Below are 18,328 nucleotides of genomic sequence, written 5' to 3' on the forward strand. Positions count from 1 at the left end.
AAATGATCTGAGATGTCATTGCTCTGCGGCAAAATTCTATAGTATCAACATCTACTCCATATGACAGAAATAAATCGAATGATTATGGCGACGAGTTGGTCGTGTCAAATTTTGTCTGACTCCAAAAGAGTTGAGAATATTGATAAAAATGATTAAAGCTCTATCTACAGTAACTATTAGATCTGATAGAAAATGTGCAAATTCTTCAAGGAAATCAGAATAAGACCCGGGTGATCTATATACTGTAGCAAGGGCAAAAGACAACAGAGATTTTTTATTTGTATCTGATGTTGTCATGTTAAGCATTATTAGTTCAAAAGACTTAAACTTATATCCTGTCCTTCTGAGTAACACCAAAAACTTCACTGTAAATTGTAGCAACTCCTCCTCCTTGACCCTTCAGACAAGGCTCATGTTTATAACAATAACCTGGGGGAGTAGATTCATTTAAACTAATATTTTCATCCGGATTAAGCCAGGTTTCAGTCAAACAGAGCGCATCCAAACTATGATCTGTAATAATTTCATTTACAATTAGTGTTTTGGTTGAAAGAGATCTAATGTTTAGTAGCCCTACCTTTTATATGATGTTTATCTTCAATTTTTATTTTTATTTTTATTTATTTATTTTTTCAAGTTTGACTTTAATTAATTTTTTTCTAAATGATTTAGTGAGGGGTTTGTGTTTGATACTTTGGGGAACAGACACAGTTTCTATATGATATCTAGGTGATACAGTCTCTATGTGTTGTTGTTTGTGACCTGTGTGACGTCTCAAGCAGCTAGCAGACGTTCTGATTTACCAGTTTGTCTGCTTCCTGACCTGGGCACCAGTTAGTGAAGTATTATCTCTATTAAGACTATGAGCCAAATTACTAGAGAGGAGAGCAGCACCTTTCCTGGAGTGATGGAGTCTGTCTCTCTTTAGCAGGTCAGGTCTACCCCAAAAACTCTTCCAGTTGTCTGTAAATCCTATGCTATTCTCTGGACACCACTCAGACTCCGTGTGTGTGTTGCTTGCTGTACTATCCGCATCAGAAACAGTATCTACCAGCTTCTCTTTCTCACTGACCTCCACTAGCATTTGGATGCATGTCTCTAACTCATTAAACTTCTCTGTCAGCCTGACTAATTACTTACATTTATCACATGTAAATGCCTCACTGCTGATGGAAGAAGCTATAGTAAACATGTGGCATGCAGTGCAGGAAGAAATATCATGAGCGGATGCCATGACTTATCGCAATTGTTTGTTGTTGTTGTTATGGTTGTCCTTCAGTGGTGAGGGTTTGAGATTGATGTGGTTTGATGTTGTTCCTGATCAGCAGAGGTTTGAGATTGATGCAATAATCTGTGTAAAACACAGACGAGAAAACAAATGGACACAGTTGAGACGCGAGATGTAGACAAGCGGGAAAAAGAGAAAATGGGTGCGCGAGGAAAAATACACGCAGTTGAAACAGTATAAAAGTGGAAAAAAAGCATGCAGTAAAATGGTAAAGGATAAAACGATGAACGTATAAGAAGAATAAGCAATGCTAAGCAGGCTAGCAAGCTACAAACACAGACTCGTGCAGCGTGCCGGCAACACGCAGGACATCCTCCCAGTAAAGTATTACAATAATCTAGTCAGTCTTGAGGTCATGAAAGCATGAATTAGCTTTTCATCAATCAGAATGCACGTTAAAAATAACATGCATGACACATATGTGAAATATATATTTTGTTTTCTTCACAAACATTAGCAAGAGTGGTTTAAAAAATAAGATTAGGGTAATGCACATATATAAACTCATAAAATCTACATAAAGGCTGTCACATTTTCGAGTGGTGAAAGTTGACTTTTTATATAAATGAGCTCGTTTTTACAGATTTAACACACACATATACACACACTCACACATACTGGTATGATAAGCGCCAAGTTGCTCATATCTTTCCCCCATAAAAGCAGATTCTCGTCCATTGGTTTGCATGATTATAACAAGAACCTGGGTGGAAGAACAAATAGAGTAGGATTCAATGAGAATCTAAATATTGTATAAAATAAAGTATTGCCTTGTAATATAACTTGGCTTTGCTTTAGAAGCACAGAGCAAATTCTGTCGATCGCTTGGTTTCTATTTTTGGCATAACGCCGGGTAACCCTGCCCACTGTGAACTGGCACCGGTCCAAAAACTTTCTCATAACAGTATATTGAAGCCAGCATCTCACTAGTTTGTTAAAAACTATTTGAGTTTGGCCAAGAATGTTACACCTACCAAATGTTTTCGCTGAGGTATCGCTCTCTTCAGTCGGAGGTCTGTTACAAATACTCACTGGTTCAGAGAAGAGGTGACAGACATTCCCGCCTCCTTTATCCCTCTCGGTTTGACTGAAAACTCATAAATAAGGCAGGCATAGAAATGCATCTATTGTCCGACTACAAACTCATCAGACATACACTATATTGCCAAAAGTATTCGCTCATCTGCCTTTAGACGCATATGAATTTAAGTGACATCCCATTCTTAATCCATAGGGTTTAATATGACGTCGGCCCACCCTTTGCAGCTATAACAGCTTCAACTCTTCTGGGAAGGCTTTCCACAAGGTTTAGGAGTGTGTTTATGGGAATTTTTGACCATTCTTCCAGAAGCGCATTTGTGAGGTCAGACACTGATGTTGGACGAGAAGGCCTGGCTCGCAGTCTTCGCTCTAATTCATCCCAAAGGTGTTCTATCGGGTTGAGGTCAGGACTCTGTGCAGGCCAGTCAAGTTCTTCCACACCAAACTCGCTCATCCATGTCTTTATGGACCTTGCTTTGTGCACTGGTGCGCAGTCATGTTGGAACAGGAAGGGGCCATCCCCAAACTGTTCCCACAAAGTTGGGAGCATGGAATTGTCCCAAATCTCTTGGTATGCTGAAGCATTCAGAGTTCCTTTCACTGGAACTAAGGGGCCAAGCCCAGCTCCTGAAAAACAACCCCACACCATAATCCCCCTCCACCAAACTTCACAGTTGGCAAAATGCAGTCAGACAAGTACCGTTCTCCTGGCAACCGCCAAACCCAGACTCGTCCATCAGATTGCCAGATGGAGAAGCGTGATTCGTCACTCCAGAGAACGCGTCTCCACTGCTCTAGAGTCCAGTGGCGGCGTGCTTTACACCACTGCATCCGACGCTTTGCATTGCACTTGGTGATGTATGGCTTGGATGCAGCTGCTCGGCCATGGAAACCCATTCCATGAAGCTCTCTACGCACTGTTCTTGAGCTAATCTGAAGGCCACATGAACTTTGAAGGTCTGTAGCGATTGACTCTGCAGAAAGTTGGCGACCTCTGCGCACTATGCGCCTCAGCATCCGCTGACCCTGCTCTGTCATTTTACGTGGCCTACCACTTCGTGGCTGAGTTGCTGTCATTCCCAATCGCTTCCACTTTGTTATAATACCACTGACAGTTGACTGTGGAATATTTAGTAGCGAGGAAATTTCACGACTGGACTTGTTGCACAGGTGGCATCCTATCACAGTACCATGCTGGAATTCACTGAGCTCCTGAGAGCTGCCCATTCTTTCACAAATGTTTGTAGAAGCAGTCTGCATGCCTAGGTGCTTCATTTTATACACCTGTGGCCATGGAAGTGATTGGAACACCTGAATTCAATTATTTGGATGGGTGAGCGAATACTTTTGGCAATATAGTGTATTTGGTAAATTTAGTAAGCTCTGGTTTGTGTGCGGTTGTGTTATGTTGTTTCTATCGCTGTGGTGGACCTGTTTTTAGATTTAAAAAAAAATTCGCTTGAACGCCCCATTTCTTGACAGATACTGCTTTCATGCAGTCTCATGAATGCACAGAGGAGAGCAACAGTCATTCAAAAGATTCTCTAAATAATACATTAGGTTTCGGTTTATCACAAACCTAATCGTTTGATTTCAGAACAATCATGAGTCTCATGGAATAATTTATTAGACTTCTGAATTATACTTTTGTGTGCTTTTGAAGCTTGAAGAGGTGGTCACCAGTAACTGCCATATTATGACATCACTGAGCACAATATTTTTTTTACAATTTCTCCCTTTGTGTTATGAAAATAAAAGTCAAATGGGGTTACAACAACACAGGAGTGAGTAAACAATGACTGAATGTTCTTTTTTTGGTGAACTAACCCTTTAATATTTGATACAGGTCAGGAAGAATATTAGTGAAGCTATCTTTAGTGGTCGAAAGAATAGTTTTACCCAAACAATAAAGTGTTTTCAATTAAGTGACCTTAGCTAAGCTCAACATAAAAGAGACAAGAATGATCTGAGATGGCATCACTCTATGGCAGAATTGCTATATTATCAATATCAACTCCATATGACAGAATGAAATCTAGCGTATAATTATGGCAATGAGTTGGTCATGTCTATTGTCTGTTGCCTTCCATTTTAAGAGATTGAAGTGATGCAAGCAATGGTCAGTAAAGTGTTACTTGTGCTTTAAACTGGCAAATACTTGGTTGGTTGCAGTTTATTCTCTGTAAAGTCCATCATAAAGACTGTGATAATGCAGGCAGTGGTCAGTGAAGTGTGCCTTGCACGCTTGCTGATAGTTGGCAGCAGTTCATTGTCTGTGAAGTATATCAAAGTAGCCTGAAGTGATGCAGACAGTAGTCCATGAAGCACACCTCGCTGTCTGATTGGCACAGGCTGCAGTTAATAGTTATCGCTCGGCAATACATAGCGGTGGGAGTGGAACATCATGCTGGACTGAAGCTGGATCTGAAAGGCTCTGGTAACCTCGGAATAGGTATCCCGAGGATGAGACAGGGATATATTAGCATACAGTAGATGCCATACACTTAAATTTAAAACATGCAGCATATTGTAACTACTTATTGAGGGATACATTAAGTGTATGCTTGGTTAAAGAGAGTTTTTAGTCTAGACTTAAACTGAGAGAGTGTGTCTTTATCCCGAACAATGCTAGGAAGGCTATTCCATAGTTTAGGTCAAATAAGAAAATAATCTACCTCCTTTTGTGGATTTTGATATTCTATGTACTATCAACAGGCCGGAGTTTTGAGATATTAGTGAACGTGATGGATTATAGTTTGATAGAAGGTTACGGAGGTACTGAGGAGCTAGACCATTCAAAGTTTTATAAGTAGCAGAATTTTAAAATTAAAACCTATCAGGCAGTCAATGTAGGTGATGATAAAAATGAGATGACATGATCATATTTCCTGGTTCTTGTAAGCACTCTAGCTGCTGCATTTTGAACCAACTTAATCTTATTTATTGAGCCTGTGGGACATCCACCCAGTAGTGCATATTAATCTGGTCTTGAGGTCATGTTTTTCTGCATCATTTAGTGAGTGTACTTGCTCAAAACAACTTTCAAGTTCATTATGCTTCTCTCTAGACAGTAGCAGACCCTGGTTGAGGGGGCATATCTAAGAGCAGCACCGTTCTCTAGAGCAACTTCAGTCAGCGTGCCCCCTCATACAGGTCAGTTATGTTTTGTAAAAAAAATCACAAAATATGTATCCAACTGTGCCCCCCTTTCTGACATCCACTGCCATGCAGCACCAAGTCTGTATTAAAGTTAATTAAAAAAGTGGTTCCAGGACCACTCTCATCAAAAGCAAAGATGCAAAGATCGTACCATTTTACTGAAAAGGTTTCTCTGTTATTTGTATAATTATCTACAGTATGTGTGCACACTACTTGATTTTTGATTGATCATTTGTTATTTTGTGTTTGTGTCTGTTTTGGAAATGTTTTTTTTTTCTTCTTTTTTTTTTTTTAGCACATATACAGTGGTGTGCAAAAGTCTACTAGTGAAATTGGTTGCACTTTTCATCATTTCATAATTTAATATTAAATATTAAAAGGTTGAAAAATGAATATTCCAGTAGTTATTTCAGTAATGAATATAAAATGTGTTTCAAACAACCAAATTTGTTTATTCATATAGTCGTCATGTGAAGTGGTCTTGTAAAATAAAATTTTATAGTCATTTGAAATACATATATACTATAGTAGACACACCAGGTTTACTAGATGTTAAACATTAATATGTAACAATTTTCATGTAATATTTGCCTTTTTTTTTTTTCTTTTTTTTTTTGCCAATGTGTGAATGGCATGTAACACAACTTAAAAAATGAGCCCTTTCTGGACTTCCTAGGTTGCCTATTAAATCCTGTAGACTGATTTTCATGCGAAGGGAACGGGTCGCTTTTGCCGGGAAAATCCAAAGGATGTGACGTTTATGCGTGCTCCCGAGAGCCTTGCCTCAGTCAGTAATAGCTTTTCTTCTGCTATTCAACAGCGACAACAAACTGCAACACTAGGTAACATTATCTTAGAGATGGAATCCAGCAAACGTCCGGCTCCAAACACAACACCGACTCCTACACAAACTCTGAGTAAGCCAAAAAAAAAAAAAAAAAACATTTATCTACTGAATCCCGTCTGGCTAAGCGGAAATGTGATCGTGGTCGAGCGAAAACTAGAGTGAACATCGGCAGGGCATTTGATTCTTGGAGGGACCTTCGTTCGGTTTTGGGGATCAAAACCTCCTTCTTACTGGACAGGTAAGCTTACATAACTGCAAAGCATGTGAAATATAGTGCCATGAGGACTGATCTGTGTAATTTTAGCTAACTTGATCTTGCCTGGTAACGCTGACGAATTGCAAGCTACCTTGCTTCGTAACTTTCAAATAAATTCAGTCGATCTTCTCTTTATACTAAAATTCAGGTATACAGGATAAATTTAAGCAAATATGCTTGTTTCTTATTCGCAGTACAACATATGACACTCAAAACACACAATAGTGCAACATAACAGTGCAGTACAACAGTAAACTGTCTGGTATAGTTCGGTATTATGTAGCTGTATGTGTGTATCAGTATGCTATGTTAGCTGATAAGTAGTTTTAGTTTCGTCTCAAAGTTTGTAGTAAAACAATCGTAACTGCAATTTTAATTATGCTACCTCATCTGTATGTGTATATATATATATATATATATATATATATAGTATGTGCAATCCAAATAATGTATTCATGTAATAAAAATTTTCAATATTGCAGTAAGATGTTTACAACTGTAATGGTTAAATTGTAAGGATATTAATTAAGAGTCTTTGTAGTTTATCCCAAAAAATTGACTCCAGGGATGTAGGCAGCAGTTGGTGAAGTATCTCTTGCTGTCGGGCTGGTTGGAAGGCTTTAATTGACATTAGTTTATTATCTGTAAATTCAATTTTAAGAGACTGAAGAGATTACATTTACATTACATTTATGCATTTGGCAGACGCTTTTATCCAAAGCAACTTACAGTGCACTTATTACAGGGACAGTCCCCCTGGAGCAACCTGGAGTTAAGTGCCTTGCTCAAGGACACAATGGTGGTGGTTGTGGGGATCAAACCGGCAGCCTTCTGATTACCAGTTATGTGCTTTAGGCCACTACACCACCACCACTCCAGTGGTTGGTGGAGTATCAGTTAAGCAGTTAAGCAGTTGTTAGTAGTTTATTCTCTGTCAAGTCCATCCTGAGAGACCAAGATGATGCAAGCAGTGGTCAGTAAAGTGTCCGTTGCTGTCTAGCTGGTAGTTGGCATTAGTTCATTTTCTCTGAAGTGATGCAGGCCGTGGTCAGTGAAGTCGCCTAGTTGTCTGGCTGGTGGTTGGCAGTGGTTTATTGTTTTTTAAAGTCCATTCTAAGAGACCTAAGTGATGCTGGCAGTGGTCAGTGAAGTGTCCATTGCTGTCTAGCTGGTAGTCTGCTGTAGTTCAATTTCTGTAAAGTTCATTTCAAAGTGATACAGGCAGTGAACATCAAAGCTCCCCTCGCAGTCTGGCTGGTACAGGCTGCAGCCAGCAATCGTTGATCGGTAACCATTTGCAGCGGGAGTGGAAAGTATGAAGGTAAATCATTAGCAAATGTTGAGAGCTTGCATATTTGGATTTGAGAACTTGTACAATAAATAGTTGTACTCATAAGTTGAAACTTACGCTTACAGTACCGATGTGAAAACTTGTCAAATAAAAATTTGAAGTTGAATGTTGCAATCTGCACTCACAGACAACTAGTCACAAATGTGTAAAATGACATTCACATAAATACAACTACAGACTTAAACTTATATTACACATTAACTTTTGTACTTTAATTCATTTTCGCAGTACAACCACAAACTTACAACCTCTCAAATCTGGCACTGCAACTTCAAAGCTTTACGCCTTGACTTTTGCAACCACTTTTGTGAAAAAACCTGTAGCAAAATTCACTCGTGCACTTGTAAATACTGATGCAAGAGAACAAGACCAGTGTTCAGTGGAGGAGGGGTCAATGAAGTCGTTTAATCTGTTGATGCCTAGCCAATGAAATGCCACCTGTGTGGATTGTGTTAACTGGGGATGTGCACGTGCATGTGAATAATTTCACTTGCCTTTTCGGCTGATTCATTCAATGTGAATTGCCAAAGAGCATAGAAAAGTCATTTTGCACATTATAAAAAAATTTTTGGTAACATTATTAACCTGCTTTGTTTCATTGATATAGTATCTTCTAATTAATTACTGTTCATAGGTTATGTGCATGACAGTGTTGTATGTTTATAACTACCCATGACACTGCCAAAAGATGATCTTTCAGAACAGTGTTTTGTTGTTGTTGTTGTTGTTGTTGTTGTGGAGAGCAAGTACAAATACCAAATTGACCAATGTTTGAGAATAAATGAGAATAGACTCTGAGAAAGCATGAGAAATTTCGTCAGAAACTTAATAATTCTGTTTGTTTGGCAAAATCTTAAGATTTTCAATCTTAAATTGATTTGACAATTTTAAAAAGCCTCTTAACTATGTATGGACAATGTAGTTCATATATTTTTTTCTCAGTAATTCAAGCCTTCTCAGAAAATTCAATAGATTATACTGTAATTGCTAGCTGTCAGATTCAATTACAATTTTGATTTATTTATAAGTTTATGTCTGTAGTTGTATTTATGTGAATGTAATTTTACACATTTGTGACTACTTGTCTGCAATTGTGAATTCAAAACACAGGCTTTGAATTATTGTCTGTGAGTGCAGATTGCAACATTCAACTTAAATTTTTTATTTTACAAGTTTTCACATCGGTGCTGTGAGTGTATATTTCAACTTACGAGTACACATATTTATTGTACAAGTTCTCAAATCCAAATATGCAAGCTCTCGAGTTTTGCTACTGATTTACCTTCATTGAAAAGCAAGGCTGGACGTGTAGCTGGAGCTGACTGGTTCTGAAAACCTCAGGACGGGTTTGTCGACGTAGAGACAGGGAAGGTAATGAAATATTATTAATATATTAGTAGTGTGGTTCGAGGAATATAAAGTATTAATTAAATTATGATAGCATTAAATCAAGTTCATCTAAGTTACATATTCACATTAACAATAATATGCAAGAACCCAGATCAGTCAGCTCAAAACTAACCTGCATTTAGATATTGTACAGGAAGCCTATGATATGTACTGTGTAACTTCAACTCCTATAATTGAATAATTCACAAGGCAGAGAACCTGTAGATATCCTGAGAACACCTGTATACACTACTGGTCAAAAGTTTTGAAACACTTGACTGAAATGTTTCACATGATCTTAAAAATCGTTTGATCTGAAGGCGTATGCTTAAATGTTTGACATTTGTTTTGTAGACAAAAATATAATTGTACCACCATATTAATTTATTTCATTATAAAAACTAAAAAATAAATAAATAAATAAAATGTTTTTGAAATTGATGACTTGGACCAAATAATAAAGAAAAGCAGCCAATAAGTGCCCAACATAGACGGGAACTCCTTCAATACTGTTTAAAAAGCATCCCAGGGTGATACCTCAAGAGAAAATGTCAAGAGTACATGTCTGACAATTCTAGGCAAAGGGTGACTACTTTGAAGATGCTAAAATATAACACAGTTTTGATTTTGGATTTTTAGTCACAACATAATTCCCATAGTTCCATTTATGTTATTCCATAGTTTTGATGACTTTACTATTATTCTAAAATGTGAAGAAAAAAATTATTAAGTGTTTCAAAACTTTTGACTGGTAGTGTATTACAGCCTGTATTATAAGCACCACATCCTGTGTGATGTGACGAAGCAAAACTAGATCGCTCCTTATTAGCTCGCTTGCACTGTAGGCTGCTTTGTTTCTAAACAGAAGCGATTGTTTTATTGTATTGCCGTTTGTGTGTCTAATTAACAATTTTATATAAGTTTCACCAGTTGCACTTTACACCAGAAAATTTACAAATATAGTAATTAATAATATTTCATCATAATGCCAATTAATTATATCATGGTTATATAGATGCTTTTTTATTGTTTATGATAATAAACAATAAAATAGTTCATAGTTCAGTCACATGATAGGAATATGCTGTTACCTTTGGTGCAGTGTAGACTAAATGAATTTGTGAATGTTTGTGTTGTGTGCAGTTGCAAGTTGAAGCTGTATGCAGAAAAACTTCCCAATACAAGCATCATCATCCCCTTCCACAATGAGGGCTGGTCATCACTGCTGCGCACAGTACACAGTATTCTCAACCGCTCGCCACCACAACTCATCGCTGAGATCATACTCGTGGATGACTTCAGTGACAAAGGTACAATTTAGCCATACATACAACATGAAGATTAACTACATTTGCATTTCCTGGGTGATAATCTAGAAAGCATGCTTAAAGTTCTCTAACATTAACTCTAAACTCTGTTGATTAAACCAAACATTGCTTAATTGCAGTTATCGGTTACAGAATCCCAGTTTGGGGTGTGTTCACTCAGCCCTAAAGCCCAAAGTACTGTATACTTCGGTCAGACGTCTGCGCACAGCACGCATGACGCAAATTTCATCATCAGCAGAGTGCTCCAGCACTGAACACACGCAGACGATTTTTCTAACCGCGTGTACTCTGAACACGCAGAGTGCGCATGCGTCTGGAATTATTTGCATGTAATAGTTGGTCCACAAGGTGGCAACACTCACAGATGAGCCATTGCTATCACAAAGGAGCACAAGAAGATGTAATCGCTGGTAAACAATAGAAGACGAAGGTGGAAATAGCAACAGTGTATGTTCACGTCAAGAATGCGTGTATGAGGAGGTCAGGAGAGACCTACGTTTGTATAACTCGAGTCTGAAGGACTATAAAGACATATTAATGGGTTTAAACTACTGAAGAGAAATAGTCCAGTATCTCAATGCAGTTGTAGCGTGTATGCTCTAACCACTTGTGTATGCACGCACAGTTAAATAAAGTATACTTTAAAAGGTGAGCAGAGTGCTGAATCCACGAGTCTCCATGAGAGACTAGGAAGAAAATTGTGCTATACTTCGTTATGCAAAACTTTAAATTTTAAAGTTTGTTAGTATTTGGTAGCATTGCCTTTAAATTGTTTAACTAAGGTCAAACGTTTTGGGTAGCCTTCCACAAGCTTCTCACAGTAAGTTGCTGGAATTTTGGCCCATTCCACCAGACAGAACTGATGTAACTGAGTCAGGTTTGTAGGCCTCCTTGCTCGCACATGCTTTTTCAGTTCTGCCCACAAATTTTATATCAGATTGAGGTCAGGGCTTTGTAATGGCCACTCAAATACCTTGACTTTGTTGTCCTGGAGCCATTTTGCCACAACTTTGGAGGTATGCTTGGGGTCATTGTCCATTTGGAAGACCCATTTGCGACTGAGCTTTAACTTCATGGCTGATGTCTTGAGAAGATTTTTGTCCCCATGTGCACTTGCAAACTGTTTTTTAACCTGGCTGGTTGTGACATCATCACGACAGCATTCCGCAGTCAGACATGGCCAATATATACTAGACCAGCTTCCAAGAAATCACGGTGACTGACTAGTTATTTATCTACATAAATATTAGTCAAAAACAGCCTCCTTACATAGTTAGAATGTTGACATAATCTTACTAAAGAGATTCAAATCTGCTTCCACACCACCGGCACAGAGAGAGACTGTTAACTTGGCATCATATTCACAGCTGACACATACATTTGATGAGGCAAGTGTCTTCGGTTTCGGATACTACTGGAACACTGTATGGTTCAAATGCGTGTTCTTGTGTATGGGTTCCTCCTTTTTATGTATTTACTAAATCGTTTGATAGTCTTTTATTGTTTGTGTCTGCATTCAACAAAGTTATGCAAGCACAATATGCCCTGTATTTTATACTGATTTTAAAGCAGCATATTGCATTTAACATTGTGTGAGTTGAAGAGGTACAGTGCATCCGGAAAGTATTCACAGCGCTTCACTTTTTCCACATTTTGTTATGTTACAGCCTTATTCCAAAATGGATTAAATTCATTATTTTCCTTAAAATTCTACAAACAATACCCCATAATGAATAAGTGAAATACGTTTTTTTGAAATCTTTGCAAATTTATTAAAAATAAAAAACAAAAAATATCACATGTACATAAGTATTCACAGCCTTTGCCATGACACTCAAAATTGAGCTCAGGTGCATCCTGTTTCCACTGATCATCCTTGAGATGTTTCTACAACTTGATTGGAGTCCACCTGTGGTAAATTCAGTTGATTGGACATGATTTGGAAAGGCACACACCGGCCTATATAAGGTCCCACAGTTAACAGTGAATGTCAGAGCACAAACCAAGCCATGAAGTCCAAGGAATTGTCTGTAGACCTCCGAGACAGGATTGTATCGAGGCACAGATCTGGGGAAGGGTACAGAAAAATTTCTGCAGCATTGAAGGTCCCAATGAGCACAGTGGCCTCCATCATCCATAAATGGAAGAAGTTTGGAACCACCAGGGCTCTTCCTAGAGCTGGCCGTCCGGCCAAACTGAGCGATCGGGGGAGAAGGGCCTTAGTCAGGAAGGTGACCAAGAACCCGATGGTCACTCTGACAGAGCTCCAGTGTTTCTCTCTGGAGAGAGGAAAACCTTCCAGAAGAACAACTATCTCTGCAGCACTCCACCAATCAGGCCTGTATGGTAGAGTGGCCAGACGGAAGCCACTCCTCAGTAAAAGGCACTGACAGTCCACGTGGAGTTTGCCTAAAGGCACCTGAAGGACTCTCAGACCATGAGAAACAAAGATTGAACTCTTTGGCCTGAATAGCAAGCGTCATGTCTGGAGGAAACCAGGCACCGCTCATCACCTGGCCAATACCATCCCTAAAGTGAAGCATGGTGGTGGCAGCATCATGCTGTGGGGATTTTTTTCAGCAGCAGGAACTGGAAGACTAGTCAAAATCGAGGGAAAGATGAATGCAGAAATGTACAGAGACATCCTTGATGAAAACCTGCTCCAGAGCGCTCTGGACCTCAGACTGGGGCGAAGGTTCATCTTCCAACAGGACAACGACCCTAAGCACACAGCCAAGATAACAAAGCAGTGGCTACGGGACAACTCTGTGAATGTCCTTGAGTGGCCCAGCCAGAGCCCAGACTTGAACCCGATTGAACATCTCTGGAGAGATCTGACGCTCCCCTTCCAACCTGATGGAGCTTGAGAGGTCCTGCAAAGAAGAATGGGAGAAACTGCCCAAAAATAGGTGTGACAAGCTTGTAGTATCATACTCAAAAATACCTGAGGCAGTAATTGGTGCCAAAGGTGCTTCAACAAAGTATTTAGCAAAGGCTGTGAATACTTATGTACATGTGATTTTTTTATTTTTTTTTATTTTTAATAAATTTGCAAAGATTCCAACAAACTTCTTTCACGTTGGCATTATGGGGTATTGTTTGTAGAATTTTGAGGAAAATAATGAATTTAATCCATTTTGGAATAAGGCTGAAACATAACAAAATGTGGAAAAAGTGAAGCGCTGTGAACACTTTCCGGATGCACTGAATTATTTCCTCATCCCCAGTAATAGGATACAAAGCAATATTTGACTTTGACCGATCTTCGATATCAATCTTGTCTTACTGTGAATTAAGACAAATTTCCCTCTTGAAAGAAGAATAAACCGAAACCCACATTGAATGTTAAACCCCGTTATTTTACTTGGTAAGCTTGATACAATTGTGCAAACAGTATATGGTCATTCTACGACTAACATGTAAATCATATCACGTAAATTATAACTACTTACTTAAACACCTGAACTTGTGTATAAGGGAACATCTCCTTATGGTTCTACTACACACGTCTACAAACAACATAGAATGGCAGTGACAGCTAGCCAGCGCACTCATCTACTTTCACTCATGATCCGGGGCTTTTTTTTTTTTTTTGGTTTATTCATGTTTTGGGGCTTTTTTTATTATTATTATTCATGGTCCAGGGCTTTGGTAGGTCAGTGGTAGACTAATCAGACGTCTGTATTTTTTTCACTTTTCTTAGTGCAAAGGGCAAAATGGCACGTTCATCTATTTAAATGAATATCAGGTGCTAAAATAAAAATGAGATTAGTGAGGGAGTTCGATTAGTGTTCCTTTGAGTTAGGTGAGATCCTGTTTGAATAAGCCAACAGTGCGGTCATTTTTGTCTGTCATTGGTAGGAAAGTAATGATTCCTTGGTGGTAGTCATTTCCATTCCAATACCCGTCATGCCGTACTATGTAAAATATGTGCAGCAGATGTGTTTTCATGTCGGCTGAAGTTCAGTTGAGTTGTTTGTTGAAAGTGGCCCCCCTCGGTTCCTGCGCCCCTGGGTGAGATTATTGTAAAAATGTTAAGTATTATGTAAATGTTTTAGTATTTAGTATAAATTTTGCCCTCAAGTATCATAACTTGGACTTATAATTGAGTTGATTGCATAGGTATACTATTAGGTTGGGCATCTTTCATAATTTTAGAAAACATACAACAGAAAACCATTTAATTTTTTCCCTCTAAACAAGTAACTTTTTTACTCTGACAAGTGAATGACCAGTTTACTTGTCTGATGGATATTCACGGATCAACAGAATGACTGAGAATGTGATACTGTTTTTTTACAACAGTTCAACGAAGAAGTAAATAAATAAGGAAAAACATTAAGCGTCACAGAAATGCTCCTGTGTGCAACTACTATGTTACTCCATGGATTCAGGATCTTGAAACAGCTCAAGCTTTCGTTGCTTGTATTAAAGTTACACAGAAGCTTGTTACTAATTCGAAAGTGACAGTTTAGAACTAGCAAAAGTGGCTTGGGCTGTTTCTAAGAAGTTAATGTAGTAACAAGGGCATATGTACTGTATTAGGACAGTTGTGATTACTTGCAGCACTCAGCATCTATGGTCGAATCATAGCCATGCAGACATAGCCTACAGACCAACAGAGCTCTTGCTTGTGTGATATTTCTTTAGTGTGTGAGATTACAATACTTTGCTTTAGTAAAGGATGCTTTGACAAGCCTCATAATACATTTAAATAGAATATTAGTATGTTGGCTTTGTCAGTGATGAAACCCATGAGGAACTCATTTGGTCTACCACAGCAGTTGAGGGGTAGTTGGACTGGCAAGTCTTTAATGATTCTTGTAGTGGTAAAAAAAATTCAAAAAAGGTCAATGTACAATGTTGCATGAGTTTAAATCATTATAAAAGCAATATCACACGAGCAACAGTGCTGTGTGGTCCTATATCAGCACGGCTGTGATTCGGCCACAGGTAATTACAGCCTTGCTGATTTAGGGCCACACAGGAAATGTTACTTTAGAACTAGTAACGATGGCTTGAGCTGTTTCTAACAAGATATTAGAGAAACAGTGATGTGTTTGAGAGAGAGAAAGAAAGCGATTGAGCGTGTGCTATTACCTGCCTCTGTTGCAACTCACGACTCCAAAGCAGAGATAAACATTAAAGCTATAGATGTTTAACTCTGTAGCACCCCCATTTTCACCTGTAGTCACCAAACTTGGTACATATATCGTTCTCACCAAGCCGGACAAATTTCATACAGTCATTAGCTCCGCCCAACAGGAAGTTGGCCATTTTGGATTTTCTGAAAATCGCAGGCTCTGGACTTTTAAATGCTCCTCCTAGGGTATTCATGTGACTGGCACCAAATTTGTGCAACATCATGCCAAGATCAGAATCAGAATGAGCTTTATTGCCAAGTATGCTTACACATACAAGAAATTTGTCTTGGTGACAGGAGCTTCCAGTGTACAACAATACAAAAACAATACAAAAACAGCTGCAAGACATAGATAATAATTAAAAAAAAAATAATAATTATACACATATGTACAGACACACACATACATACATACACACATACACATGGGTAGTGCAAATCTAATACAATCTGTTTTGTACAGTGTAAATACAAATCTTCAAATGTTTTTTTTTTTTTTGTTTGTTTTTTTTTTTTCAGAGGAATGAAATGGCAGAAGAGGTTGGATGTGTTGGATAAATATAAGAAAGACTAAACTGTGTATTGCACATAGTTATTGCTCAATGGGGCAATTTAACTGGTCATGAGATGGATAGCCTGAGGGAAGAAACTGTTCCTGTGCCTGACGGTTCTGGTGCTCAGAGCTCTGAAGTGTCGGCCAGATATTGTAGATGATAAGTTGCAAACGGATTTTGTGTCGCCATGGCGAAGCAATACATTTATGGCAAAAAATGGGAAACAGGAAGTTTAAGCAATACAGTCTTGTCTTAAATTAATGGCTAAAATGAGAAATAGGAAGTGTCACATATCTTCTGTGTGCAATGTGTGATTTTGATCAAAATTGAGATGCATGTTTAGTCTTGGGGACTAATCACATTGGATGTGACTGCAATTCATGTAAACACAAGAGGGCTATTTCAAAGTCTGTTAAACGTGCCATACTTCCTGCTGCCAGTTGGTGGCACTATGACTGTGTCCCATAATAGCCTTTAGCAATAGGAACTTTGGCAGTATAATTGCGCACGGTATGGATTAAAGTGTCCGTGTACACCCACCATAATATGTAAGGAATTGTATAATAGATCAGATTAGAAATCAATAAAATTCTCCACAATTAAAATGTAATACAACGGCTCCTTGTATCCGCTCATAATTTCTATTGTAAGGAATAAGCTTTAAAAAGGGAATTATTATTCATTCACATATTGAAGTAATACTATTCTCATGGCTTATTGAAAATAATAATAATAATGAAATAATATTATTCATCATAATATAATGAATACAAACAAGACTGTATTGCTAATCTAACATAACACTAACTAACACATATAGAAAAACATAAACAGGTTGGTAAGGTGAATGGAAATGATCGGTACAGAAAAACTTCGTGGAGTCTATAGACAATGCCTTGAGAACCATTCAATAGTTCTTTTAATATACCTCGATTTGCAATCGGATTACCCGAAGTATTTAAATAAAACACCAGCACTTCCAGCAAAATTCTGGAGATGTACTTGTGTGTCGTTGCATTTCCTTGCGTTGATTTGTTTCTTTGGCTGTGTCAGTGGAAAGTTCTGATTGTTCCGTTGATGTTTTAGACCTCTGTTAAGATTGTGGTAGTTTGTTGCTGGGATGATGAGGTGGCTTTGAAGCGAGGCCTCCCACCAGGGAGACTCGTGACTCCCATCACGTGTGTGAGTCATAGAGCAGAGAGTGAAAAGAGTTTCCTCGGAACTCTGCATTCCGAGCTTTTCCTGGACTCTATGTTGTACGGAAATTGAGGGGCGCCGGAGAAGGCTAAAAGCCACAAGAGCAAGAAAGGAAGCAGGAGGATGAAGAGAGGCAAGGAAGAGGAATATAGGGTTTGTCCGAGGTGGGGATGCTTTGTACTGTTGAGACTGGCTACACCCCAAATGTGTCATGAGCCAATCAGAAATGTCTTTCCAGATATCTTCATCTTTCTGTCCCTCCTTCTGAAGGTGACTGATGATCCTTTGTGTGTGAGGACAATCGTTTCCTATTTAAAAAGTACATGTTCTACATGTTCATACATTTTATATCACATTTTATAGGGTTAAATCAGCGAAGTACTGTGACTTTGTGTGAAATGTTCATGGATTAAGATGAGATATCCTACAAAAGAGTTCAAAGGGATCCTTCCAAAGACAGTAAAACGGTTTTCAAGCTCTCTCATCTCATACAGTTTTAGCATGTGACACAGAAAATGTCTCATTTTAAGTGTGTAAAATTGGTTAAATCGAAGGACAAAGGAGTGTCTTAGCTTTCCATGGGGGTTTTCATGGTGACGGTTCTTCATCTACCTCTTGGAATGTGTATGCCAGTTGTGGGGGTTTTCTAAGTAGGGTTAGGTGTTCGGACAGATCTGCCCTTGGTTCGTTGACAGTTTTATTGGCCAGATGCAGGCTTCGGCTAGTCTCCTTGACGCCAGCCCACATTCCTGGTTTCTTAATGCTTAGAGGCATT

The 18,328-nt window shown here is 38.6% G+C and overlaps 1 protein-coding gene across 2 annotated transcripts in view; it reads left to right on the plus strand.

The window, feature by feature from the left end:
* The window catches only part of LOC127430657 (polypeptide N-acetylgalactosaminyltransferase 10), a 169,591-nt gene that overhangs the window by 65,662 nt on the left and 85,601 nt on the right, over positions 1-18,328 (plus strand). For both annotated transcript variants that reach the window (XR_007895466.1, XM_051680588.1), the window contains exon 4: positions 10,475-10,641. Coding sequence is in view for 1 of the 2 variants with exons in the window: in XM_051680588.1 (XP_051536548.1) it covers positions 10,475-10,641 (167 nt within the window). In the remaining variant the exon portion in view is untranslated. The remainder of the gene's footprint in view (positions 1-10,474; positions 10,642-18,328) is intronic.

This window comes from Myxocyprinus asiaticus, chromosome 40 (genome assembly GCF_019703515.2).
Source record: "Myxocyprinus asiaticus isolate MX2 ecotype Aquarium Trade chromosome 40, UBuf_Myxa_2, whole genome shotgun sequence".
NCBI classification, from domain to species: domain Eukaryota; kingdom Metazoa; phylum Chordata; class Actinopteri; order Cypriniformes; family Catostomidae; genus Myxocyprinus; species Myxocyprinus asiaticus.